At 45.8% G+C, this 27,669-nt stretch overlaps 1 protein-coding gene across 3 annotated transcripts; it reads left to right on the top strand.

Annotated features, from left to right (window-relative positions):
- Nucleotides 1-790: 790 nt before the first annotated feature.
- On the top strand, nucleotides 791-21,801 carry ssh1a (slingshot protein phosphatase 1a). 3 transcript variants are annotated; one of them, XM_047591859.1, is made up of 14 exons: nucleotides 791-999; nucleotides 2,909-2,946; nucleotides 9,892-9,992; nucleotides 12,745-12,809; nucleotides 13,283-13,404; nucleotides 14,432-14,500; nucleotides 14,660-14,725; nucleotides 15,002-15,196; nucleotides 15,335-15,428; nucleotides 16,041-16,169; nucleotides 16,403-16,449; nucleotides 16,565-16,711; nucleotides 18,090-18,290; nucleotides 18,409-21,801. In XM_047591859.1, exons 1-14 carry the CDS (start codon nucleotides 919-921, stop codon nucleotides 20,198-20,200), a joined length of 3,147 nt encoding a protein of 1,048 aa, XP_047447815.1. In that variant the 5' UTR covers nucleotides 791-918; the 3' UTR covers nucleotides 20,201-21,801. The 3 variants fall into 3 exon arrangements, with proteins under 3 accessions (XP_047447815.1, XP_047447816.1, XP_047447817.1); XM_047591860.1 differs by lacking the exons at nucleotides 791-999; nucleotides 2,909-2,946 and adding an exon at nucleotides 5,761-6,037; XM_047591861.1 differs by lacking the exons at nucleotides 791-999; nucleotides 2,909-2,946 and adding an exon at nucleotides 7,037-7,336.
- Nucleotides 21,802-27,669: the final 5,868 nt, after the last annotated feature.

Genomic DNA, 27,669 nt, shown 5'->3' with positions numbered 1-27,669 from the left:
TCCCGATGGCGATACCGATGTCAATACTTACATGACTTCTCGTGTATATGAAAATTATGACTTTTACAATGAACATTTCCGAATGTAATTATGAAAAGTCTATTTTGTACCTTTGTATAAGAATTAAACAAGCTGTCAAACATCAGACTTCACTTTGATCAGAGCAATTAAAGACAATCTGTGCAAATCAACTCGAAATCTGAGCTAATCACGTTTAAAAAAAATCTCTCTAAAGCAAAAATGAAAATAAGAACTCTTGCTCTGACCTTGATATAATTCTTTTTGGACCAGACAGAGTGATCTTCAGGTTAGAAATCGACCATTTACCTTGAATTTTGACAACAAAGGTCACAGTTTATATTTTCTATTATTTTACATTTATATGCGTTCGTTAAGAAACATTTAAACAACACTTTGACATGATCTATACGTGCCTGTGATTGGCACTGAGATGTATTTTCACCATATATCTTGATATATCTGCCTCTCTGAATTTAAGGGCGTCCATCACAGAGGTCTGTCTCAGGTGTGGGATCATTTCCCTGCGCTTCCTCTCTTTCACGCTTATAACTTTTTTTTTTTCCAGAAGTAATTACAGAGTCGGTGTCATTCATAAAAATATTAATATTTCTTGTGAAAGCTGACTTGGTGTCGATACTTTGGTAAGGAGATCGATTCCACACACAAAAAAAACGTCTAGATCGGTAGTATCGACATTTCCCGATCGATACGTACATCCCTACCCTCCAGTCACTAGTTTGTGTGTGTGTGTGTGTTTTATGTATGTGTGTGTGTGTCCTTAGCTCAGCAGCTAGCTGCAGCTCACCAGGCCACAGGGGCCGGCCGGCGCATCATCATCATCATCCTCATCCTCCTCCTCCTCCTCCTCCTCCTCAGATTCAGATTCAGCTTCCAGCCATGGCGTTGGTTACTCTGCAGCGGTCCCCGACCCCGAGCGCCGCATCCACCGCCAGCACAGCGACCACGACCGCGGGGGAGGTCAGTTTGTCCCGGGCCGAGATGAAGCGGTGTAGACCGAGGATGAGGGGGATGTTGGCGGAGGAAGGCCCCCCCACCCCCTGATTGAAGCTAAATTAGCACCGCTAGTTAACGTGTTGTGCTAGGCTGGTAGCTAATGCTATCTAGCAATCGACTGGCTACTACTACTACTACTACTACTACCACTACTACTGCTACAACAACACACATGTCAGTGTGTCTGTCACATATGGGCATACTTAGAAATAAACTGCACTCGTTATATTTGTTAGAGGCCAATTTTTAAAGTGCTAGTGTTCTTTGTTGGACAAGTGCCTTATGAATGACATAAGCCGCGGCTAGCGCTAGCTGTTTATGATGTGACTGGCTGACATTGAATATCCACGTTTTTTATTGAGTCGTTTTACTGAATCAGCCTGTCTGACACAACACTAACAACGCAAACGGCACCGCTGACACATTTTACAGGTATTTGCCAACAGCGAAGCTGAGATTTTGTTGTTTTATTCCGCCGCTGCCTTGAGCTGCACCGTTTATTTACCAGGGCGAAGCTAATTAGAAACACTCATTCAACTACAAACAGGATTATCTGTGAGCTGCTTTCATTTCCATTAGTGGTGATTTGTATTGTTGGTGCTCCCGCTACATGTAGGAGAATCTGGGATTTACAGACCGCAAAACAACCACACGGGGGGTGAAAAAAGACAGCTCCCGTTTATATCTCTCGTTTGCCAAACAGTTTGAGTTTTCTTGTTTTCTGGTCACTAGCAGCAAGTAAAAATGAATTGTCTGATTTGTCAAATAAGTTCCCTTCACTGTGTCGAAGTGGAGTTATTAGTTGCCAGGTGGGGGCGCTGATTACCAGCTATAAACAGAAAAGCTCACCTTGTTCCGCTTTGGATGAGAGGCTTGGCATCTATACCTGCTTTTATTTACAACCCAAGTGTTTGAGATTGATTTGTGTTTGGTCGAAAGCAAGTGTGCCAGAAGTCCCACTCGTTTTCACGTATCAGCCAAGACCATAGAAAGATTAAATGCAGTAACATTGTTGCTTGGTGCAAATACATTGCTTTTTTTGGACAGAATTATATTTGTGTCCCTGTGCGTTTTGTCCTGCTGCATGGTCGTATTGAGGTTTGATGGATAAAAGCTTGCAGAAATGTGCTGCAGCCATGATGTCATCTACTTGTGAGGGGTGGGGTGGAGTGGAGTGGAGGAGTACTGCTGTAGGCAGAGGTAAACAGGAGCGTAAGAGACGCCGGCGTGAGGCAGTTCACGCCTAACAGTATACGAATGCAAGGTAATTGAGGGTTACCTCGTCTTGCCTTGCATTGTTTCACGACATCCCTGCAGGATCAGTTTATTCCGTTCTCCCTTTAAACGGCACTTCCCATTTTTCTGCCCCTTTATCCCCCTTGCTGCGTGTACAGCTGTACATGGCCGGCTGTAGGATTTCCCTGACAGGGGAAAAACATCCACTCATCAGTGTACTTTGCAGAAAATGTTCACGCTATTCACGATGGAAAGTTTGAGGAAAAAGGGTTCAGGACTGCTTTGTAGAACGCAGTAACGAGTTCAAGGTGTTGACTTAACCTCCGAATTCTGCAGATCTCATGTTTTCTAGACCATCTGTGGGATGTGCAGGTCGAACGAGTCTGATCCATGGAGGCACTTTCCAACTTGCAGGACTTTAACTATCAGAACAGGACTATCTGCCGCTGACGTCTCGGTGCCAGTAACCGCAGAGGTCTAGTGGAGTCCATGTCTTGATGGGTCAGGGCTGTTTTGCTAATAAAAAGGGGGGCGTAGACATGGAGGAAGCTGGAGCCTTTAGGCTAAGTGTTAATGTTGCAGTAGGAACGGCTTCGTCTTGCGTTGTATTCATTTTTCCCTGTTATCTGTCTTGCAGGATTTCGGGAGTGAAGATGAACGCCGAATAAATCAGAGGTGAGTTTACTTTGAGTGTAGTTTAGCCCTACAAAGCAGACGGCGTTTCCCGCACAGATGTTATCGTCGGACCGACTGCATCTGTCTTTGAGTCATTCTGTAAAGTCTGTGGTGGCGGCAGACTATCTGGCATCACGAAATGAGAGCAACGGATCGGCGCTATTGTAAAACACCTGTCTGTCTGTCTTGTTAGCGGAGTCATCGGATCCTAATAGCTGTATGTTATTCTCAGTAGTCTCTCAAGTAACATGTTTACAAGCGCGTATGTATATTTATCAGCTCCGGGATTGATGAACTTGTTCTTGAACTGTGAATCATCCGTTGAGTCACTTGGCTTTTTCAACAGCGTTTTTTAACAGAGAATTGTCGGAAAGCTGATTACACACACGGCACTTGACTGTTTCAGTCGTTCACCGAGTCAAAACGTCCACTTTGTTCTTCTTGCGATTGCGGATCCTCCGCACAAAAGAGGCACTGCTGTGCTATACCATGCGTGTAGAATTTGGTGGCGGAAAGAGAGCGATTATAAAGAAATCTTTCATGCCCTGCAACGTCTGGAAAGAAACGCCATTGTCCCGGTCACGGATGAGTCATGTTCAGGTCCTGTGCATGTAGGTGCTTTTTCAGCCCCGAATGTCTTTGTGCGCTACCGATACTGTGACAATTTTAGATCCAAGAGAATGATTTCAAGAAACCACTTGGCTCCAGTAGCTTGTGTTTTGCGCGTTCAGTTCTGAAAATAGTGGCAGTCCGAGCATGCAGGGCTTTGTTCGGTTTGGTTATGAGATTAGTGCTTTAGAAATCGTGTTAAATGGTAAAGTCACTTTTCTGCCAAAAGCTGCGACGGAGCCCCTGGGGCTGTGTGAGAGTCATTGTCAAAGGAGGTTGGGAAGACCTTCAAATTTGTCTTTTGACTTTTATTATGAGCTAAGCAAATGTCCCGTGGTACGCAGCTCAAATATTTACTGTGTAATTATGTTCTTTTAGATATAGAAAACTAGTACCTCAAGTGAAATGTTCTTCAGATTTGTGCAAATTATAGGCACTTACATCCCAATAACATAGCACGCTGAAATGCAGTCGCTCTTTAACAACTCGTGTAAAAGCTCTTGCTTTGTTTTGTGTCCGTTCTACTCGACGTTCATCCCGTATGTTCTGTAATGTCGGGCTTTGGACGTTTGCAGACCCCAGATCGCATCAGTACAAATAACTTTAGCAGTAGTCTGCTTTTCATTCGGCCCCATGGTTAACGCTGACTTGTGATAACACTGACTCGATCTGTCTTCATGTGTCGTTCATATTGACAGTTTTATCCTGACGTGAACATATAGTGTTTTCACAGATTTGACGTTAAGAAATTAAAGATACTTACAACACTTACGACCTTTAGATAAAAAAATGCGTCAGAGTTTAGCTTCTTCAACAGCAAAGATATGCAGTGTCCCCAAGCAACGTATGTGTGTGGGAATGATCTATGCGGCGATGCGAGCCCCGACTTGCCGCGAGATTTCTTCCATTTTTTCGAGGAGCCCATGAGCCACGTTACGTAACTGAATCTGCCAATAAATTCGCCCTTGTTGCATTAAGGTGTCTTACGTTTGACAGGAATGCCTCTCTTTAGATCAGGATGTGCTGATCTGGTGCTCTAGATTTGTACTTACATGTGCTGACGGACAGATGTGCGTCTGCCAAAGGGGGAGTGTTTGTGCTGCGTGTTCCTGGCTGACCTCTGCCGTGATGACAAGCCCGAGGGGTTCACGAAGGCCAACGTAAACATGGCGCAGGTGTCGGTGGCACCAAACCAAGTAATGATTTCATTTTACCACCTTGTACACAGCGGTGTTGGGCAAGGCACGGAATTGGACAAAAATGTGCGTGTGTGTGTGTGTGTGTTTAGCGAGTAGTGTTTGGAGTGAGAAGGAGGGATTCAGCACAGAGGGTGAGATAAGGGATCAACAGATTATGAGCTCCACAAACTCATGCTTTTAACGCGAGGTCCGTTTTAACTCGGCGCTTCGCTTTCTGAATTAAATGGCACATTTATCAAGACTGGTGGTGTATGTGGCATAACATTATGACCACCGACAGGAGGAGTGAATAACGTTGAGCGTCTTGTGATCGTGCACTGTTCTGCTGGGAAACTTTTATACCTGGCGTTGGTGTGGATGTAACTTAGACGTGCACCTTGATGGTGCACACACAAAATTGGTTTAGGAACTGCTCAAAAAAACATGAAAAACAGCACGAGGTGTTGACCTGGCCTCCAAATTCACTAGATACCAAACTGATAAACTGTCTCTGGGTTGGACAGGAACAAACCTGATCTACAGAGGCCCCTCCCCTCAACTCATAGGACCCAAAGACCCCCCGCCCCCACTAACAACATCCTGTTACCAGTCACCACAGACACCCTCAGAAGGTCCATGTCCATTGACTGATGAGTCACAACTGTTTTGGAGACACAAGGGAGACCTACACGATATTAGGAAGGTGGTCATAATGTTATGCCTGATCGATAGGACACGTATACATAGGAGAGAGAATAAAGTATAAAGTAAATACCAGCTTCAGGCCTTTATTGAATGATGCTGCTCAGCCCGTCCACGTCTCCACTGATACCTGGGGAGTTCGGCTCCGCCTCCCTCCCTCCCTCTTTCTTTCTACCCCTTTCTGTTGTGTCAGTGAGAAAAATGCCAGCATTATGCAACCAATATCCCCAAGAGAAGTCTTTTTTTTTTTTTTTTTTCCCCTCACTGTGCTGGTGTGCGCTCTCTAAGAACACCATGAATAAACCACCCTAGTTAGAGCCCGTGTGTAGCCTCTTTGTAGTGAGTCCTCGGTTTAATCTGGTGCAGTCCACCTGGGTGCTTTTTGCAGCAGCAAACCACTGTAAACCTCAGCTCTGAGACGTGCAGCCCTCGCAACCTGTTGCTCCTGAAGCTTGACCTCAAATGCAGAGGAAATTCCTGCGCGCACGTCCCTCCCTCGCTGCAGTACCTGCTCCTGACTCATCGAGGCTGTCCAAGTTTCCACCCGTGACGTCGGTAAACCTGCACCGGGCTCGCAGAGGGCAGCACCTGCCAGTGGCCAGGTGTGACAGACGCTGGGGCTATTGTTAAGGGGAATAGGAGGGCTATCTTGTTATCTGTGTCACAGGGCTATTATTCACAGCTGTCAGCAGATCCAGGTTAACAGAGTGTGTGTGTGTGTGTGTGGGAACCGTAACTCTATGTGTGGGGGAAAGTTGCAAAAGAAAGATTTCACCTCCCAAACATCTGCAGAATTTTGTGTAGACTGCAGCTATTACGTGTTATACTGTATTTTAGCTTCTTTCAGCGCTTAGGAGAACAGTCCCTCCGGTTGCAGATGCGTCCAGAAGATATTTCTTTTGCTTTCACGACCTCAGAATAATCTAACGCGGTTTGCGGTACACGTGACGGGTGATTGGCAGCCAGCGCTGGCCACTTGAAGGAGAGGGACAAGATAATCCCTCCTTTATAAGCCTGAGCGTAATGAGATTTGGGAGCCTTGGGGCAGCGCCAGTTCCCGCTGCCCTTCCCACCCCATGCTTGGCCCGTGCGTTAAGCTCCCTGGAAGCACTGCCTTGGATTCTGTTGACCCCCAATGTGGCATGCACATGGAGACGTCCCTTTAGGACTTTAGGGCCAAAACTCCTCTGTCTGCTTGTTGTCTGCCAAGTTTTTTTTTTTTTTTTTTTCCTTCTCCTTCTCAGGGGTAAGAGAGAAAGGCGTACTTTGTTTGGGGGGGAAACGGTTTAAGCAACATAAGATCATGGAAATGTTTTGCGCTGGTTTAAAGGGAAACCTGTTGCACTTAATTAAATGCGGCCGGATGAACAAAGAGAATAAATCACCCAGGAATCTTTTGGATGCAGCTCACAGACCTGTGCTGCAGACTATTGCGATAACGCAGACAGAGGGATGGGGGAGACTGGTTGTTTTGGCCTGAGGCAGCGGGTGGAGGCTGCAGTGTGTCCCTGCGAGCAGGAGACCGACTCGCACACTGAGACGCTCCGTCGAGGGAGGAGGAGGAGGAGGAGGAGGAAGAGGAGGAGGAGGCAACCGGGGGGAGGGAGTGGCATCTGAACAGACGGCACTTCTCCACGGAGCAGCACAGACGAGTTACAGACTGTCAGTCAGTCTGTCACTCAAAGCAGCGGCCGAGATCCGAAGTTATTTCTCTTCCTTCGCACCGTTTTGTGGAGGCCGATGAAGAGCGGGTAGCCGGCGCCGGAGAGAGAGAGAGGCCCGCGTTTCGTTGAGGTCAGCAGGATGCATCTGGTGGTGGAGCCCATTCAGGACGCCGTGATGAAGATGCTGCCCTATTTTGTGGAGAACGCCGTGTTGACCCAGAGTGAGATTAACCGCATGTGAGTTTAGTTTGCCTTCTTACGTGGTGTTTGAACAGCTGTTTGAACAAGGTCCTGGACTGATCGCGTTTGAGAAGAAACACTCTGAGCTCGGTGGCACGGCTTCTGAGAGGTTTCCAAGCAGTTTTAATTTCATTTGCAGCCGTATCGTAACTTTTTATTTACTTATTAGCAGCGGGCCATTGGATGTCGGCTGGGTGGTTTTACAACGTACTCTTGTGTTGTAGTATTTAAGCCACGTAATTAAATTAGTCTCTGGGTTTGTCCAGCTGATATGCGATAACAGATCACAATCAAAATAAAGATATAATTGAATGATAGATTAGATTCAATTGTGCACGTTATTGTCTGTATTTCACGTGACTGTCAAACGGGACTGGATCCGATTCCTCGTGTCTTTCTGTAAATGGGTTATAGGTACTGTAGGTTAAAATCATGCTGAATCTGGCAGGCGTTTTTCTCTCGGTCTTTGTTTGCTTTGATACCAGATGTATTTTTAGCCCTAGTGTTTGTGGAGAGGCTGATAGCAGGGTGCCGTCGGGGCAAGAGACAGTGGAGTCGCGGCTGTCCAATTAGGATGTCTGAGGATGGCCTGCGAAGTATAGGGACGACTCCAGATTTACACGTGTGCACGAGCTTCACACATTCTCAAACTGCAGCTGTCAAGTACATTTTTTTTGTTTTGTTTTGTTTTTTATCGCCTTGAAATGATCAGGTATATCAGATGACGACTTGGAGTTTACTTGGAGTTGGAATAGCAAACTTTCATGCCTTCACGTTGACAACTTTGCCCTTATATTATCTAATATTCGCCGACCACAGACCCTCCTGTCAGACTCATAAATCTCCAACAGTGAGAAACAAAAATCTACCAACAAGAAGGACAAAAGCTCTTGTTGAGAAGTGTCCACCCCCGGGCTTTGTCACTGAATCTTTCTCTTTTTTTTTTTTCTGCAGTGCTGGGGGCGGCCGGAATTTATTGTGAGGTGAACAAAATCCATTGTTCCCACAAAATCGTGTGTTTGTGCCGGGCCTGCTCCTCTGTACGTGGGCTTTTAAAAGGCCTGATCAGAGAGAGATGGTTGAGGGAGCTGGATGTTAGAAGTGAGCTGTAGTTGTTGAGGAAGGACGTGCATTAAAGCATGAGGCATTTAGTCATTGGTTGTTGGATATGTATGAGCAATGTTTTATTTATATATATATGTATATATAAGTTCATGATCTCACTAATCGGGATTTTCCATTAGATCAGAGGTCCAAGGACCCCCAAACTGAAGGAGATACTAGGTGGGGACCCCCTACCTACTGTATGTGCTCTATGTTAAACTCGGCCTAGTGCTATTTAGAAATATACATTATTTCAAACGTGCAATAATAGAGTGAACATCTGATTCTGTATATATAATATATAATCAGCAGTGTACAGTGTGTACAGGAAGCTTTGATTGACAGGTCTAGTGTGGGGAACAGTGCCCTGAATGAGTGAAGGGCTGAACTAAAATATGTTGGATTCATGTTAATGTGTATTTTAAAAAAATATATTATTTTTGGGGGGAAAATAAAAAAAAAAATGCATAAAAAATGTCTAATCAACCAAAGATTTTGCAGTACATCCACGGACCCCTGTTGAAAACCTATGCATTAGATAGTACAGGGCCATACTGATTTTTAACACAGTAGTAGCACAAACTGGTTTGTTATAATTGGCAGAAACTACTACTAGTCCGATAACCAGAAATACTGACGTTGCGCCATGACTTCATGATACCTGTATGGAGACAGGTTTGTTGTAAGTACCCGTTTGGTTGTTGTTTTGATCCTGTCACTCATCACTTCTTCACTTCTCTAACGATGCCCTCGTTTGCCAGACTGCACACGCTGAATACACTGTGCCTGCGTCCCACCCTGCTGCCAGGTAGATTTATGAACGCTCTCGCATTGTTCTCCAGTGAAATGGAATGATTGAATTCAGCCCGGAGGAAACACCTCACTTACTTTTATTGCTGTTCCCTACTTGTGTCATCTGTTGACAGCTCCACGGGTTAACCTGAAAAAAAGTCAGGATTTTTTTTACAGGCAGGTGTGAAGCGGTAATTGCTGCTTTTCTTTTCTTTTTTTTCCTAGTCTTAGTGAACGTTTAGCGCTGCAAACAGCCGCGGTTAGGACAGTTATTCAGGTCTGGGTTGCATTAGACCCAGCCGGCGGAGGCCTTGACAAGTTTGACAAATCTGAACCGAGCCCGTGCAGCAGGAAAAAAAATAAATTAAAAAATCGCAGGTAAGCAGCCGGGATCAAAGCTTGATTCACGGCGCTTGATTCTGCTCCGGTAACGTGGCAGCTGGGCTTTTCCACTCAGCTGTTGAGGATCGTACGCCAGCAGCAGACAGTGATTTACGCTCCTCTTGCCGCGTGCGTCTAACTGAACCGAACCACCTTGTTTCGAACTATAAATTGTATTTTCCTTCCTTCCCAGCAGTTGTTAAATAAGCGAGCCGGTGCTATTTTACTCGACTGTTAACCTCGTTTCTCCCGTGTGTGTGTGTGTGTGTTTGCAGCCTGAGCGAGAGCTTCTTCATGGTGAAGGGTGCTGCTCTCTTCCTGCAGCAGGGAAGCAGCCACCAGGGCCAGAAAGCACATCCTCATCACAAACATGCAGGTGAGAAGCAACAACACGCACCATTTAGCCAAAACGGATCTCGTCTGTGGCTTCATTAGGTTCCTCCAGCAGGCTGTGCGATGACGTCGGTTTGTGCCGCACGCCCCAGCGCTGTAGCAGATGTTTGCAGTCGAGGTGTGGAGGACGGAGGCTGCCTCGTTGATAAGCGTGTTCCAGACATTTAGCTTAGGCAGATTAGTGCTTAAATCCAGCGTATGTAGCGCTGAGGATGAAACTTCTGGGACGATTAAAGGAGGCCATTATTGTTTGCGTTACCTCAAGTGTCCCCCGTTCTCACCGCGGCGACTTCTCTGTGTGCGCAGGGCGAATCTTCTTTGACTCACAGATAATGTTGTGATTTTTTTAACACCTCCGCCTCTGTTTGCTAAACGTGCTGATTAAAGTCTGAAGTCACGTGACAGGTCGGAGTGGATGGGCCGGTGTTTGGAATCAAAAGCTCCTTTTAAAACGTCGCTGCTCATATTGCTGTAAAGACTGACCTACAAGTCTTAACGGCGTGATGGGAATACGGCGCCGGCAGAGTCATTTGGCAAGTCGCGGCAACAGCTGGCAGCTTTGTCCGTTTCAGCAGCCGCTCCGTCAGTTAACCCACATATTTGCAGGTCCTGGTTTGTCCACAAAACATTCAGCTGGACGCAGAGCTTGGTCATTTCCTAGTAACTGTAAGAAAAGAAAGAGAAAAAAAAGTGCGACACAGTGAGGTTGACGTATAGAAATTGTTTGATAAAGATATTTTTCTTTCCTGTTGCTCCAATATCTGCAGCTTAGACACAGTAAAATACTCTTTGAGGATGTATTTATGTACATTTACTGCAATTTGAAGCTGTAAACGGCGAGTTTTGTGTTACATTCCTTTGTCATGTTGTCAATGAGCGTCTATAGCCCTTGTTGGGTCCCACGATGTTGGAACAGTTCACAGTGACATGGTCATATAAGTTACTAACTGGGTCAATGTACAAAGGTGGGACTTTTTGAGTTTAACATAGTTGACATTTGGGTTGTTTTCAGACCTAAAATCAACATGGCCGCCTACATCCAATCAAAATATGGCGTTTTTATGGAAATATTCCTCTAAATATTATTTATTCTAAAGTTATTTATAATTATACTGTAGTAACACTGTTGACATGCGATAAATCAACACTTGACTTACACACCACTTTTATATTAAATAACTCAGAAGGAAGAGGATTGAACACACTTCATTGAGAGGTGTCATGTAATGTGTTTGTAAGGGCTGACTGAAAGTGACTTCACAGACACAGATACAATTTGTTTTTTTTCCATATAAAATCTGACATATTGCCAAAAAAAAAAGAAATATCTGTCATGATTATCTCAACTTAACAAAAACCATACAAAAAAATGAATACGCTAATTTTATTATTGTTTAGCTAACTAGCAGGTGGTTGTTATAAAATTCCGACAGTTACTTAGTTGACTTTTGATCAATGAGTTATTGTTTCCGTAATACATAATTAGGGAATTTGTAAAGACAGAAGAACAGATCATTTTTTTTGTTAGTTTTTTTTTTTTACTTTTAATAAAAATGTGTGCAATTTATATCCCACAGACTTCAAAAGTCCATCAATTATATATTGACCCAACTAATGAGCATGAATTCAGTGAAGCCAGCACTGTGTGACAGTAGCAGTAGTTCTTCCCAGTTTCCCGCTAACAGTGGCTCTTTTTCAATGAGGAATATAGACCACTGCCCCCTGCTGGTTTAAAGAGGGACCTATCTTTGTGCAGACTTGAATTTTTACACCAGCCCGTTGTTGGCTCCAACCTTCATGTCATTTCAAGTGCAACATTTTGTCCGGCCCTAGTTGCCTTAAAGCGCCAATGGACGGTTCACTTAAAGCCCTGGTGTCAGTCATCAGATCATAGATTTATTTTAGCTAGCAAACATATTCAAACAATGAGTCGGTGGAGGAGAATTAGGTTTATACATTAAATTTAAGTTATTACGTAGTTAAGGAGTAAGTCCTTGTTGATGTGTGATTTTTTTATTTTGACAGTTTCTAAGCCAGACCCAAACATGACAGACAGTGATATCACTGTGTTGTGGTGAAAGAGTGGATCCAAATATCAGATAAATCAGAGGGAGTCACTTTCTATTTTGTGACAGCTTCTGTAAATAAAGAAAACAACCTCTATGTCACAGTTTGTCTGTCTGACTTGTTCTGACATATTTCAAAATAGTTGGCTCTCTATCAGCTGCTGCTTTGCATGCACCTGGTTCTTCCTCACACCCTGTTTTTGTTTTCTTTTTTTAAGTAATCCAGTTCCACTGACATGTGTCGACAGAGGGAGAAATGAACAAAGCCAATTTCCTGAATTGTGGTTTTGTTCCTGATCAATTTGCTATGACAGCTGATTTATTGTCAGTTAATTTGTCTTCAGTCAGTGAACTACACATGTCAACTGATAGAAATCAGGCAACCGAGCGTATTGTAGCGTTTCCAGGTGCAGGCTTTAGTTTTACCGGGAAACGCGAGGGAGCAGCACAGCTTCATCTACACCACACCACAGCACAGCACAGCACAGCACAGCACAGCACAGCACAGCACAGCACAGCACAGCAGTGGCTTTAATTGCGTAAGCTGATTTTGTCCCCGGCTGTATTCTCATTAACGTTCTTACACAGTGTTGTCAAAGTAAAACCGTCTGTGCGGCGAGATGGATTTAGATCCGCTGACCCCAAACAACCCTCCGTCTCCCCCGACAGGTGACTTACCTCAACACCTGCAGGTGATGATAAACATTCTTCGCTCTGAGGACAGAATCAAACTGGTAAGAGGCAACGTGAAAACAAAAGCATTCACACACATATCTACACACACACACACACACACACGTATATACAGGCCAGTGACTAATAACCTGGCATAGCAAAACCTCCAGAATGCATTTTATTGTGTACTTAGGTTTCTAACTTCTCACTGTAATTATTAGCTCATGAGAGCAGGTTAAAACACACTCTGGAGAGCATTACGACATGTTTCCATTGTGTGCACGTGTTGGTGTGAGGTACCTTGTGTTTGCTCCTGTGCTCTCACACATCCTGAGGACTCACTCACCCTGTTAAGTTTGTAGTCTAATTTCAATGTCCAGCTGCGACACTGTGTTGGACACAGATTTCTTACTTCTAACTCAGCTAATGATACAAATAGTGAAATCCCCATTCATTAATAACACGATATCTGTTTAATATCGCTGTGAGGAGTAAGTGAACGTCCGGTGAACTCTGTGTTTCCCGTTTCCAGGCAGTGAGGCTGGAGAGCGCGTGGTCGGATCGCGTGCGGTACATGGTGGTGGTGTACACCAGCGGGCGACAGGACACGGAGGAGAACATCCTTTTGGGAATCGACTTCACCAACAAAGACTGGTACGGAAACAGTTTGTGTCCAGCAGAAATTACCCTTCAGTGTATTGATTTACCCAAGAATAGTTTAAGAGCATTATTTATTCATTTGTCTAAGGAGGAGGCAATTGTTGAAGGGATTTTTTGATCTCGTTTTTTTTTTTGGGCGAAGGATCCTCAAACTGATGACAGCATTAAGTAGAGCCCCCACCTACATAGAATACCTACCTGTGTTCTATATTAAACTCAGCCTAGCGCTGTTTATAAATAATTATTATCAGTTTGCATCCAACATTAAGCTTTTCAAATAATACACAGGTTCAAATATTCATTTTTTATTTCAAACAGGTGCAACATAAACATACTTAAGTAGTACGTGTGTGTGTGTGTGTGACAGACAAAGAAAATTTTATCAGATTCAAGTTTATACTTTAAATATAGCTAAATGCAGTAGGGACAGTGAAGCCATGCTAGGGCACACATACTTCCACATTAGTGTGACGTCTGACCATGAGGAGAAGAAAACAACTTATCTAACCTGGGATGAATGGATGTTGGTGGGAGCGAGCTGCACTGTTAGCTTCTTCTTCTTCTTCTTCTTCTCTTCTTCTAATCGTGCACCGTGCCCCAGGGAATTCACCTGGGGACTGAATAGGCTCTCGGCCAATTGTGGGTAACCTGACATAGTCGCCGTGTAATATGCGGCCTCGTGATTGGCCCAGCAGTGATTGGGGCGGGGCGTACTGTGCACAGGAAGCTTAGATTGACAGGTCTAGTGTGAAAGTGCTGACTGAATGATAACGTCTTCTGCCTCTATTTATCCCTTTACTAAAATACGTTGGACTCATGTTAATGTGCATTTAAATACATTTTAAATTAAAAATTAAAAAAACATATAAGAAATGCCCAATCAGCTGTACCTCAGTGGACCCCCTAGGGGTCACGGACCCCCGTTGAAGACCTATGCTGTTCAAACATACGTCATTTAAAAATATTTTCTTGTGAACATACAATTTGAAGGGTATTTAATATTTTTGTGTCCTTTTTACAGCAAGAGCTGTTCCATCGGCATGGTGCTACCTCTGTGGAGTGACACAAAGATCCATCTGGACGGAGACGGGTGAGTTTTATTTCACAGAGGGCAGAGGATGCAGCAGCAGCTGCATCATTCCCCTTCAGATTTCTACCCAACACTGCATCTCTACCCCTGACACTTCAGATCAACTTGACATGGGGCTCCAGCTCAGGGAGTCACCCATCTGTTTTGATTTCTCCCCAGGGGGTTTACTGTGAACACGGCCGGTCGGACTCATGTCTTCAAGCCCGTGTCAGTGCAGGCTATGTGGTGAGTAATAATCAACCTCTGGAGTCACAGGGTCTGTCTACAATGGTTTACTTTTACGACGCGCCACAGTCTCCTGATATGGATCTGCTGCAGCATGCAGGGTGAGGCAGTGCTGATTCATTCTGCCCCCTGCTGGCACAAAGACTCATGTGCAGAAACCTGTATAAATCAAGATAGTAAACACAGCCTTTTCATATATTTATTAATGTAGTTTGTAAAAAAAACATGTGTATATCAGTCATCTACAACTTAAGCCTTTATTTTTCATTAATCTAGGTCAGCCCTGCAGGTGCTGCACAAAGCATGTGAGGTGTCACGTAGGTACAACTACTTCCCCGGAGGCATGGCTCTCACCTGGATGGGCTACTACGAGAGCTGCATCGCCTCCGACCAGAGCTGCATCAACGAATGGAACGCCATGAAGGACTTGGAGACCCCGCGGCCAGACTCACCCACCATGTTTGTTGACAAGTCAGTAAAATGGCGTCCCGTTATTACGCGACGACACATCTCCCTCTCATACACGCTGTAGGGAATAGATTCACATTTCAGGAGCAAAAACGTCAGTGTGTGACCGCTGAGATTGTAACGGGGCTTCGTCTTCGCTAGGCCTTCAGAGAGAGAGAGGACAGAGTGCCTTATCAAAGCCAAACTCAGAAGCATCATGACGTGCCAGGACCTCGAGAACGTCACCTGCAAACAGGTAAAATATGGCAGCGCGTGAAGAATAAAATAAACCAAAACCTTTTCATTTGTCTGCTTTTTTTTGTTGTTGTTGTTTTTTAAAGACAGACACAGCTCAAGTATTTGCATATACAATTCATACAAAGCTTTTGGAGAGCCATGCAAATTTTGGTTGCTGGCATCTAAGCAAAACTAATTTTGCAAAACTAATTGTATTTTTATTGTTTTATGTTAATAAAATATATATATACTAACTCTGTATTTGAGTACTATAACAGGCCCTTTAACAGTCAGTTAATGAGACATTTTGTTCCTGATTTAGGAATTTAAACCCACACTTCCTCGTAAATAATGTCTATTTCTGAGAGGCAGTCTGTGGTTAAGGTCTGCTTTGGGTCGTTCTTGTGTCGAATGCAGATCCTCATTAATCATGAGTTTCACCTTTTTGGGCGGCAGACGTGTGGTTTCACCTAAAAATCGTCTTGGTTTTCTCGATCTTGTCATCCACAACTCCTTTGAACTCGGTCTTATTAATCTCATTAGATTAGAACGAAGGCATCCTAATTTAATGTTCTTAGCCGTAAAACTTTCCACACAGAAATCAGGTTATGCTGTGTGATGTTTTTGTTAGATTCGCACAGAGCTGGAGCAACACATGAACTGCAACCTGAAGGAGTACAAAGAGTTCATTGACAATGAGATGCTGCTGATCCTGGGTCAGATGGACAAAGCCACGCTCATCTTTGACCACGTCTATTTGGTGAGAAAACCGAAGCTGTCCACCACAATATTAAAAACTGTTGCTGAAAGGCTGAGATGAAACGGTTCCCTTTTCCCGTTCCATCCCAGAGGAAGGCTGGTGTTTAAGCTACGGTCTGCACTGTGTGTTTAAGCGGCCTCCCCTGTGAAATAATTGTTTTGGAGAAAGAACAATCTCCCGAAGATTTGAAAATATGCTCAGTCTAAACAGAGTTTTCTCTCATTTGTTTTTAGGGATCTGAGTGGAATGCGTCTAATTTGGAGGAGCTGCAAGAGACAGGGTGATTTATTTTAGATTACAGAGCGGCCGAGATAGCGGCACACGAAACGTATTTTCATTATGATTTGAGCATGAAAGAATGTTGTTGATGAGTTAACATTATCTCTCTTTCCCAGGGTGGGCTATATCCTCAACGTCACCAGGGAGATCGACAACTTCTTTCCAGGCACATTCAGTTACCACAACATACGCGTGTATGACGAAGAGGCCACCGACCTGCTCGCTCACTGGAACGACACATACAACTTCATTGTGAAAGCGAAGTGAGTCCTGAGCGGAACGCAAAACACGGCGCTGATTTCCACTGTTTGTTTGGGGGGGGATCAAAATTTCAAAGGGATGATCAGAGTAAAGGGTTCATTCATGAGACTGATGGAAAGCGTTACTTGGTTCTAATTCCTGCTCTCGTCTCCCTCTGTGCCAAGTGTTCTCCGACGGGGCCAGGAACCACAGGGGCAGGTTTTCTAGTGCAGGAAATTGCTCATTAGTTAAACGCTAAATGTGCTTTTGTGCAGTTGCGCACTAAGGAAGTGCCACTTGGAAGAGGGACGCACATTTCTAGAGTATTGCTAAACCAGGTGTTCACTGCGCGGACTTGGACTCTCGAAAAATGACGAGCACGACCGCATCCGTGATTTGATTTGTTTGTGGCTCTAAATCGAACCAGGTTCAGAGGCACCTGTCGTTAATCGTGTTGTACTGATGGCAGCCTTGGCGTAAATTGCACAAACGTTCACTGATTAGCCACAATATTAAGGCAACTGACATTAGATGTAAATAACACTGTTCTGCTGGGAAACTTTTAGACCTGGCATTCATTTGTGACAAGACATGACCAGGCAATAACGCTCCTTAATGACAGCAGTCATCCCCAGCAGGATGCAGCCTGACACAAAAATGGTTCAGAAACAACAGCACAAGGTGTTGACCTGGCCTCTAAAATTCACCAGATCACAAATTGATCAAATATCTGTGGGATGCACTGGAACAAGCCTGATGCATACGGGCCCCTCCCCTCAACCCATAGAACCCAAAGCTCCTCCCTCTCTAATGACATGAAGGCCCATGTCCATTCCCTGATGAGTCACAACTATTTTGGAGACACAAGGGAGACCTACACAATATTAGGAAGGTGGTCATAATGTTATGCCCCATCGGTGTATATTTACATATTTTGTGACCTGTTACAACATAAACTCCGTTCTCACATGGGCTCAAGTCTTTTTGAACTTCTTTGTTTCATCGTAGCAGCTCAGATGGATTCTCCAAATAATTAACGGTTTTATTGTCTTCGAACTTGCATAGTATATAGTGTATGTACATATATCGCTGTTCAGTCTACGTGCTACAAAGTCGATGAAAAGGGCGACAACAGAGAGATCGAGGTGGTTGAATGAGAAGAGAAATCCTAATAGCTTATATGTAATAGTGTTGATGAATAACACAATCCTCCGTCATTTCATCTGTTTAAACATAGTTATTATGATGTTTTCCTGTTTCTGAAAATGGCAACTGAGATGTTGTTGTTGTTGTTGTTTTTTAATCCATTTCCTGCCCACCTGGTTTAGTGCTTGAGGATATGCCGTCTATACTATATATAAATATGTGTTGCGTTATATAACTGTACATTCTCACCCACAGAAAGAACCACTCCAAGTGTCTCGTCCACTGCAAGATGGGTGTCAGTCGGTCCGCCTCCACCGTCATTGCCTACGCCATGAAGGAGTACGGCTGGTCGCTGGAGAAAGCGTACAACTTCGTCAAGCAGAAGAGGAGCATCACTCGACCTAACGCGGGTTTCATGAGACAGCTGGCGGAGTACGAGGGCATTTTAGATGCCAGGTACGATCCTTCACTAGATTGCGTAGTGCACGGTTTTATTTCATAGTTGTGTTTACTCAGATGAGTGATTTTGACTTCGGTGTGTTTTTTCCCACCTACTGTATTTCTCTGTTTCTAGTAAACAGCGGCACAACAAGCTGTGGCATCCAGACGCAGACTGTGAGATGGCAGAGGGTCAACAGGGCTTGGCTCAGTGTTGCGGAGGAGAGGAGGGAGGTCACCTGACCCCGGAGCCTGGGATGTCTCCCTGCTGTGAAGAGGCTCTGTCCGACAAAGGTGCAGCGTGCCCCTCGCCATGCAGGACTGTCTCACTAGAGATCGACCCGGCCTACAACAACTACTATTTCCGCCGGCTCTCGGACTCGGCGCTGGACAGTGAACCGTCGACGCCCGTCCGCGGCCCGCCCCTCCTAGGCATGGAGAAGGTCTTCATAGAGATCGAGGACGTGGAGCGAGACGCTCTGCTGGACGACGAGCCGTTCGATGGCCGCGAAGGCCTGCCGCTCCCCCACTTCGGGCCGACCGCCGAGGGGACCGCCGCCCAGACCTGCAGCCGCGGCCCCGAGCCGCTGGAGGAGCTGCGTCTGCGGCTGGAGTTCAGCACGGTTGAGGAGGAGGACGAGGAGGAAGTGCAAAAGGAGGAGGCGGAGATGGAGGTGCTGATGCAGCCGGACGACAGGGGGGGCGGCGAGGGAGGCGGCGGCGACGAAACGCAAGATGTCGAGGTGGAGGGGGACACTGAGGGGAATGGGATGGACCTGGCGTCCCTCAACGAAAACTCCAACAACAACAACCATTTGAGCAGTCCACATAACCACAAAGTGAGTTTGAGTGACGCGATGTCCAGCCAGAAAGAAGATTCTCCAACTCTAGCTTCTAAGCTCTGCCTTAACCCCAGTCCTCCTGAAGTCCCAAGTGCTTCATTCCCACAGTCCCATACCTCTGCTGAAGACCTCGCCTCGTCCTCAGTGGGACTGCTCCGCCCCTGCGGCCCCCTGTGTCACTGTGCCAAGTGTGCAGCCTCCCCACCGGCAGCTCCCGTGGACGGGGAGGAGGTGCAGCCAGGAGGATCGCTGCAACTAATGAAGCCCGAGGACGCTGGAGATGTGCCGAAAGAAATGCCTGAAGCTGATGAAGGTCAGACTGCGGCCGCCTCGGAGGCTCTTCCCGAACTGATGACGATGGATCCGGAGGAGGAGGAGGAGGAGAAGGCTGCAGTGGCTTCTTGCGCTGCCCAACAGCAGGAGACCCTTTTACAGCTGCGCCAATCTGGACTGGTCCGCCGCCGCGCCGAGAGACTGGAGAGGTTGTCGGGTTTGTCTCAGGAGAGCGTGCACTCTCTGAAGTCTTTCCACGCGTGCCACAAGTCCAAGATGAGTCCCGGTCGCACCGAGGAGGAAGAGGAGTTCCCCGGCTACGCCGGCGACTTCGTCAAATCTTCAACGCCATGCCAAGTGCGGCTGGAGCCGCTGGTGGTTCCTCTGACCAATGAAGCCTTGCTGGGGGTGGTGGGGTCGGGGCTGCTCACGCCCACCTCCTCGCCTCACGGCTCCACCCTGACGCGCAGCTCCAGCAGCGACAGCCTGCGCAGCGTCAGGGGGAAGCCCGGCCTCGTGCGTCAGAGGGCGCAGGAGATCGAGACCCGCATGCGGCTGGCGGGCCTGACCGTGCCCTCCAGGCTGAAGAGGTCCAACTCGCTGGCCAAGTTGGGCAGCCTCAACCTCTCCTCCGAGGACCTCTGTTCGGCCTGCTCCTCAGACGCCGGAACGCTGCTCCTCCTCTCGCTCTCCCCGGAGCCGGACCCCGGCCTGGAGTGGGACTCCTCCCCCACCGCCTCCGCTCTGTCCTCCCGGCCCTGCAAGGACCCGCGCACCCCCGAGAGGGCGCTGCCGGCCGAGCCCAGGAGCTGACGAAATCAAGTGGAGGTCACACGCACTCCGCTCACCCCTTCGTCCGTCACCCCGTGGGGCTGGAGGAGGAGGCCGCGCAGGTTCACGAGAGATTTGAATCTGAGGAAACTAATGAAAACTTAGAGAAAAAAAAACAACAAAAAAAAAACAACACACACACACAATGCCAACTGTTGTTCAAAGGGGTCCGCAGACTCCTTTGCCACATCGTTTCTCCAACTGCTGTTCACAGTGATGAAAGTCATATTGCTGTATCTGACAAGTGTGTAAAGCCATCAGTTCACCTCTAACTTTGTTTGATTCATGGACAAACAAGTGCCTTACCTACGAGACCAGAGGCACAGAGCTGTGTGTTAGACTGCAGGACGAGACGGTACAAGACGCTCTATAACCTTTAACCTGGTATCCATCGGCACTTACGTTATATTTTTTTACCCGCGGGGTATAAAGTGGTAGCCTACACCGATAAACTTGAGTCCCTCGGAAAGCTTGACGGAGAGCAAAGTGTTAAATAAATGTAGAGTTGTTTACCACAAAATTTATGTTTTAGATGCTAGAGGGTTGTAAAATTAATGGTTACCTCATGTTGCATTCGCGGAGCTCTCGCTCAGACGAACGCCAGGCAAGAGTTTAACTCCGTTTGTCTGTTGACGTCGAGCGAAAGCGAGGAAATCGGCCGTTGAAACGGAGACGCGCGCGTTAATGCATTCACTACGCGCGAGTCTCCGAGCGAGTGAATGGGATGAAAGTAGAGAGAGAGGATTGGAAGTTTTGCCAGAGGCATGCTCACTGTTTTCAACAAACATCTCCGAAGTTTGTTGTTTCTTTGCACTGCTTTTTTTTATTGAGTGAATACTGGTACACAGCAAGCTATCTTCCAAAATAACATTGGAGTAATGTTATTGACCTCATCATTCCCTGTAATGTACGACGTGTTTGGGAGAGCAGAGTGAGGGCGACATGCTGCATGGATTGAAATCATAATACAAATGCCAAATGTGGCAGGAGCTGAGGATTTATGACAGTCGAATCTTAAAGAGATTTTCCCAGCCTGACTTTAGCCGAACATTACTGTATAAACATTTAACGTACAGTATAAACACAAATCATTACACGCGAATCCATTTTTAAGGGTTGCCAACATTTTAAACTCATTTGTGCTTTTTGAAATGTGAAAGACCAAAGTTGTTTTTGCTTTTTTTGCTTTTTTGGCTGTCTTAACAAATTTTAAAGACCATTGAAGCTGTACAAAAAATCTGTGAACCATAATGTCAATCATGTGCGTAATTAAATGCTGTCACGTCTTTTTGCACCTTTTGGGAGAAATGAAAAGAGACTCCGCGGAGTCGTCAGGCTCATAGCTGTTAAGCTTTTACGCTCATATCATGGATGAGTTTCGAAGCATTTGTCACGCTGACGTGACGGCGATCACAATGGGTTACTTCACGGTCCCGTAACCATTTTCCTTTTATATTTAAGTATGCAGTAATTTTTGTACTGTACATTGCTGTAGTTTGAATGCATATTGCACTTTTTTTGTTGGTAAAAAAAATAACGTACTGTATGTGTTAACTATGGAAATAAACATTTCTTTTACATAATTTGTCATGGATCCTGTCTTCTTATTATTATAACTGATTTAAAACCTACACTACAAACATCTTTCTGAATGGGTAAACTCACATATTTAAGCATAATTAAATATATTTGCTCTGCCTCGACTGCGACGGAGTGTGTTCCCTGAAATTACATCAGTGTGCCCGCATCTGTATGCTTTGGCAGGAGAACCGTATTCTAAAAGTCGAGTTATATAACGTTTGGCTTCCCCTTCACTGTTTGCATGACATCAGTGAAATTACTTAAGTTACACGCTGTTGTTACTCCCCGGCCCATATGACTGTGCATGTCTGCAGGGTGAATGGTCGGCCCTGTGCGCGGAGTAGCATGTGGTGCTGAATTGCCGTGGCCGAGATGTTATTTAGTGTGGTGTGGGAAGCCTTTCAGCTCCTGTTTTTACATTTACATGAAGCCCGAGACTGCACTGCGAGAAATGCGAAATGGAAAACAAATGTGTCCAGAGTAGTGTAAACATTTAAATGACGGAGGGACTAAACAGAGCCTTGTAAAGCTCTTCATTAGAGCGCCAAGGAGACTGATTAATGGTTACCTTAAATTAAAAACAGATTTGCTTTTGTCTAGACCCGACTGAAAAGTGACCCGTGAGCCTTTTTACGAACGCAAAAACACGGGGTTGGTTGGGAGACTAGCTGCCTGTCCAACGGCACAGTGAGCCTTCAGTCCAGAGCCGGTGGGTGTGGACCGGCCCCTCTTCCTCTTCTTCTGCCGGTGAATTCTTGGCTGCCGTACCTCCACTTTTGTTTTATTATCTCAGGACGCTTCCTGTTTTGGATGTCTCCATAGAGACCGAGAGAAACAAAAGAAATAGTCTGAGCTGTTTTGCAGATCATTTCCCACACTGGTCGGCACGCTCATGCTGGCTGCAGTTGTTCGCCATTTGTCCCAGACACAGCCATTTTTTTTTAATCATCTCCTACTTAGCTAGATTCCTGGACTGAAATAGTAAATAAAGAAAAGAAACAGTGCCAGTACGCAGTGATAAAAACATCCCTGGTCATCGGGCCCATTCCCGTCTCGTGGTTCAAGGATAACAATAAAATGATATCAGGTCACGGTCACATTTCTCCTCCACATACTTGAAACCACGAAATCAGAAGATAGAGTTATTAAAGATTACTTTCTTGCGGTTACTCAGGATAGCAGTCGCTACAAGTCTCCCCTGACTTCGTTAGTGTAATGTGCTGTGACATCACATGAATGTAATATAAGGCTCCCATTGCTTGTGCGTTTTGAGGGAGGACTGATCATCACCAAACAACCAACAAAGAGCACTCTTGTCAGTACCGAGCGAGAGCGGTCGACTTACTGGTTACCGGCTACAGCGTCTTACTGGTAAGTGTCAGCCGCAACATATAGCGGATCAATGTTTTATCCACCACACTGTGGGAGTGTTAGGTTGTCATCAGTCAGGCTTGCAGCAATTTGTTGTGTTGGTTGTTTTATCAGAGCTGATAGGATAGGTGAACTGCGTGTTTTCTACGTAGTGAAACTTTGGCTTGTGAGGAGTTCTTGGATTGTGTTTTTTGCATGTCTGAGTACGTTGGGGCTGCAGAGCACATGGTGATCAAGTGATCGGCTCTGGGCATTCAGGAGGGATGAGACAGGATAATAGACCGGTTGTTAGCAGGAGTGGACGGCCTCAGGGGAAGGGGTTCCCCACACTGGCTGATGGAGTAGGTGGAGGATGATCAATGAATGCAAATTCCTCTGAACTCCGACACCAGCTTCAACCTGCTGAGGCCACATGACGCGAAACAAAAGACAGATGGTGTTTTACCGATGTCCTCACACGTTATCTTTCCGTCTTTCATGTGTGTTTCTCCCCGTCGTTATCGCAGCGTCTCCGCGCAGCTACGCCACCACGGTAACATTAGCTCCTTTCGCCATGTGTGTGTCTGTCTGGCCTGTCAGATGATAAGACAAGAGGCAGTCATATGTTGTCACACAGATGGGGAGTGAGGCCTCAGACAGGAAACAGATTCATGGTCCAGATCATTGTCCATTGTGCCTCTCCATTTTCTCTGCTTACTGCTGCAGTTTAGTGGCTGAAAACTCACTAAACAATTAGACAATGTCACGGAGAGGTTTGTCTCTGCAGAATGATCATCTAGATGATGCCTTTTGTTCCGCAACTCATTCCACCTCCACTTACTGGTACTGGTGAGACGATGTTACACTTTCTGGGTGGTAAATCTACAAGAACACAATAAAAGTGTCCATCACTGTTCAGCAGCGAAGGATAACGTTCCTCTGAGAAGCTCAATAGAGTCGAAAATATGTCCAAACTTAATCTAAGAGAACATTTCAAAAAACACAAGGTTTTTGAAATGCAAACGTCATGTTAACCTGACACATGTGGGAACTGAGAGGCCTGACTGGAGCACTTTCAGACAGTTTGTTTATATGAAAAGAAATCAGGAAAAGCACAATTGACAATAATGAGAAAAAAAAAAAACAGCTGACTTTTGAAATGAAGAGTATTATAATATACACTCCGGTTTCCTCCCACCACCTTATTAGGCTTATTGGTGACCCTAAATTGACCCTAGGTGTGAGTGTGAATGGTTGTTTGTCTCTGTGTTACTCCCGCGACCCTAGTGCAGGATTAAATATGGAAGAGGAGATGCGATTATAATATACACATTATTATTATAATATTAACAAGAAGGGGGTTAATTAATTAGACTCGGGACACTGATCAAGTTTGAGGATGAGGCTGGAATAATCCATATAGTTTCCTTGTGTTTTGACACGTAAACAAATGTTGAGCTGGTGTAAACACTGCATGAACAACCCAAGTGTATTAGAGCAAGTCATAAGTTACTCAGTTTACCACTGGCATGAAAATGACTTATGTGTGACTGTGGATTGTTTATAACATGCTATATGGTCTCAGACTAAACCCATAGACTGTGACATGAATCGCCTTTTCACATATTCTATCTTTTTTTTTTTTTTTTTTTTTTTTAAACAGAGTACATTCATGAAGATGCTCAAAATAAGAGAATCTCAAGTAAAACAGAGATCAGTTTGGTCCGCAGGCAAAAGAAAACACTTTCTGGGTTGGAATTTCAGACATGTGACATTGTTTGGGAGGATTTGTTTTTGTGTTGTAAGGTTAACGCCGTGTCCCTCTCCACAGACCACAGCATGGGGCAGAACCTGGACAAAGTGGAAGGGGAAGAGCAGGTCCCCGGTGAAGGATCTGAGGAGCCGGCGACGTGCCAGGACTCTGGTGGTGTGGAAAACCATGGAGGTGATGTCATGGAGGGAAAAATCATATGTGAGGAGGAAGCTGGTAACGGCGGAGGAAAGCCAACGGAGCCAGACTCTCTGGATCTAGACGAGAGCCGCGACCGGGATTCAACACCTTCTAGTGAGAACCACATAATTTTGCAGGGGAGTCCTTTCGCTGCAAGGGAGGTGAGACAAGGAGGGGCCGCGAGAAAGGAAGGAGGAGGAGGAGGCAGGACTGCACCACTGGTTCCCCATGACACGGACGAGAGCAGTTCTGGAAGTGAGGAAAGTGCAAGAGCACCCAAGCTTTTCAGTCAAATCAAGCCAGGGGAAAGGAAGGTTGGAAAGCAGCTCCTCGCACCTTCAAAGACCAAGATGGAGTATGAGCCTGAGGAAAGCTTCCAGCACGATGAAAACTCAGAGGATGCAACCGTCTTCCACAACTCTGGACGGGGTTCTGTTATGATGGAGCTCAACAGATGTGGCGCTCACACAGGAAGGGAGTTGCTGCTTGTGAATGAAACCATGATGATGGGTGAAGTTGGGAATGAGGATATTAAGGATATTAAACTCGGTGCAGGAACAGTGGGCCGCTTGAGTCAGAGGAAGGAACCGCCTCCAGCTCAATCCCAGCCTCCTTCGAAAAACAGTCTGCAGAAAGAGTCTTTATTGGAAACACCGGCATGTGTGGCAACAGCAGTTTTCAATGACCACTGTTCTTCAAAAGCAGAGCGCACAGGTGACCAAAAGGAGTCAGTGATGCCCTCGGATTCAGCATCCGATTCCATCTTATCCCCCGAGCCCAGCTCTATTTTGGAGAAGCTGCTGAGGAGAAACAGAAAGGAAGCCACCGCATCTCTCTCTCAAATAAAAGAGGTTGACACTGACACCACAGATGCTCCTGTGGAGATGGAGGCAAAGAGGATCCCTGACAATGCACCACCACTGATATCTGCTCATGACGAAGATTCAAAATACACACCACCCAAAGCAAACCTTGCAACAACAGACTGCCACAGTGAAGACCTGGACGTGAGAGTCACTGCTGACAGTGACTCTCAATCAGGAGACATTATGTGTGAGAGCGCGCTCACAACATCTCATTATTCAAGAGCTGAGATCACCCGCTCGGCAGACGCTTCGGTCAATGAGGCTGTTCCACATGAAAAAGTGTCACGTGAAGTGAGTGGTGTGACCTGTGAGGATCCCCCACCTTCAGGAAGTGATGGGCAAATCACAGACTTGGGTCATTTTCTAACTGCTGAGAAGACAGACACGACTGCTGCAAAAGCACTTCTGCAGATAAAGAGTGACACCGAGAGCAATATTCATGCATCTGTGTCCCAGAGGGGAGATTGTCAGTCAGCGGGGGGAAAGACAGAAAAACAATCTTTTGAGGACACTTCTGCACCAGCTGTGGATGCTGGCTCCGCTTTGGCTAAAGGTGGAACGGTAATCTCAGAGGAAGGCCACCAGGTCTCAGCCAGCCCGACGCAGGGTCTTCATTCGACAGCTCACTCAGAAAAAACAACACCAGAGCAAACTGATAAAGAAAGTGGCAAAGAGAGGGACGACGGTGTCACACGCAGAGACAAATCCCAGGGCTCTCCCAAACCTAGGCCAGTCTCAGATCTCATAAAGGAGACAATTCAGCTGCATGAGAAGCTGCAGCACCAGGAGCGCCCGAAGCCGGCCGAAGTGAAGGCTGACGAGCAGGCCCACACTGTGAAGGTGGCCCAGATGAAGGCGGCGTTCGACTCTGCTCAGAAATCACCAGACAAGGCACTCAGCAGGCAGCCATCAATGAGAAAAGGTAAGGGCACTGAAATTTGCCTCTGCTAGGATGTGAAATACCACTTGTCCTTGGTATATTTGTGCACTGTTAGTCAAAACGTAGGTTGATTTAAGCATCTTGGGGATTTAGGCTGTCACTGACATTAGCTCCTTATAACTCTGGCTGTACTGATGCTGTCGCGCTGCAGAATAAACTTGAGAAAGATGGCACACCTCCCTGCATAAGTACCTCATTATGCATTTGGAGTACTTAAAACTTGTGTACAGCACCGTATGTGCTGCTGCATCAAGCACACAGGCACTGCAGGCCGTACAGATCCCAGCTAATGAGGTCTGCTTTCCTCGTACATGAGCCTTGAAATGTTTGGCTGCCAGAGTCACCACAAACACTTGCATCAACCCTAATCTACAAGACTGAAGGAGGATGAAGGAAAACATAGATTGGATGATGGACCACAGCTGTTTTCTGCTGCCAGAAGACACTCCGGATTTGCGAAATAACGCCATCTAGTGGGTGTGCGTGGCACTTGGGGTACATTGTGTTCTTAAACATTACTCAAATACATTTTTAATATCACAAAGCTGTAATATTACAAAGGGCATGCGCTATCATTTCATTGCCTATCACAAACAGTAATGCAGTTTATTACCATGGGCCATAGGAGTAGCCTTTCTAAGAAGCTGAGTCATTTTGGAGTTAGAATCACACTGCATTTTTGGGCAGATATCCCTATATTTTATATCCATCATACGCCCACTCAAACACAATAGGGCATGCACACAAAGCGATGAAATGTAAT

Source organism: Mugil cephalus, chromosome 8, assembly GCF_022458985.1.
Source record: "Mugil cephalus isolate CIBA_MC_2020 chromosome 8, CIBA_Mcephalus_1.1, whole genome shotgun sequence".
NCBI classification, from domain to species: Eukaryota; Metazoa; Chordata; class Actinopteri; order Mugiliformes; family Mugilidae; genus Mugil; species Mugil cephalus.
This window is presented reverse-complemented; position numbering and strand designations above follow the sequence as displayed.

What these genes read in the sequence shown, in the direction of transcription:
- ssh1a (XM_047591860.1), top strand. Translation starts at nt 5,898, where the DNA reads ATGCAGAGGAAATTCCTGCGCGCACGTCCCTCCCTCGCTGCAGTACCT. An exon ending in CAGCACCTGCCAGTGGCCAG is followed by an intron (nt 6,038 to 9,891) that starts GTGTGACAGACG and finishes GTGTGTTTGCAG; the next exon opens with CCTGAGCGAGAGCTTCTTCA. An exon ending in ATCCATCTGGACGGAGACGG is followed by an intron (nt 14,501 to 14,659) that starts GTGAGTTTTATT and finishes ATTTCTCCCCAG; the next exon opens with GGGGTTTACTGTGAACACGG.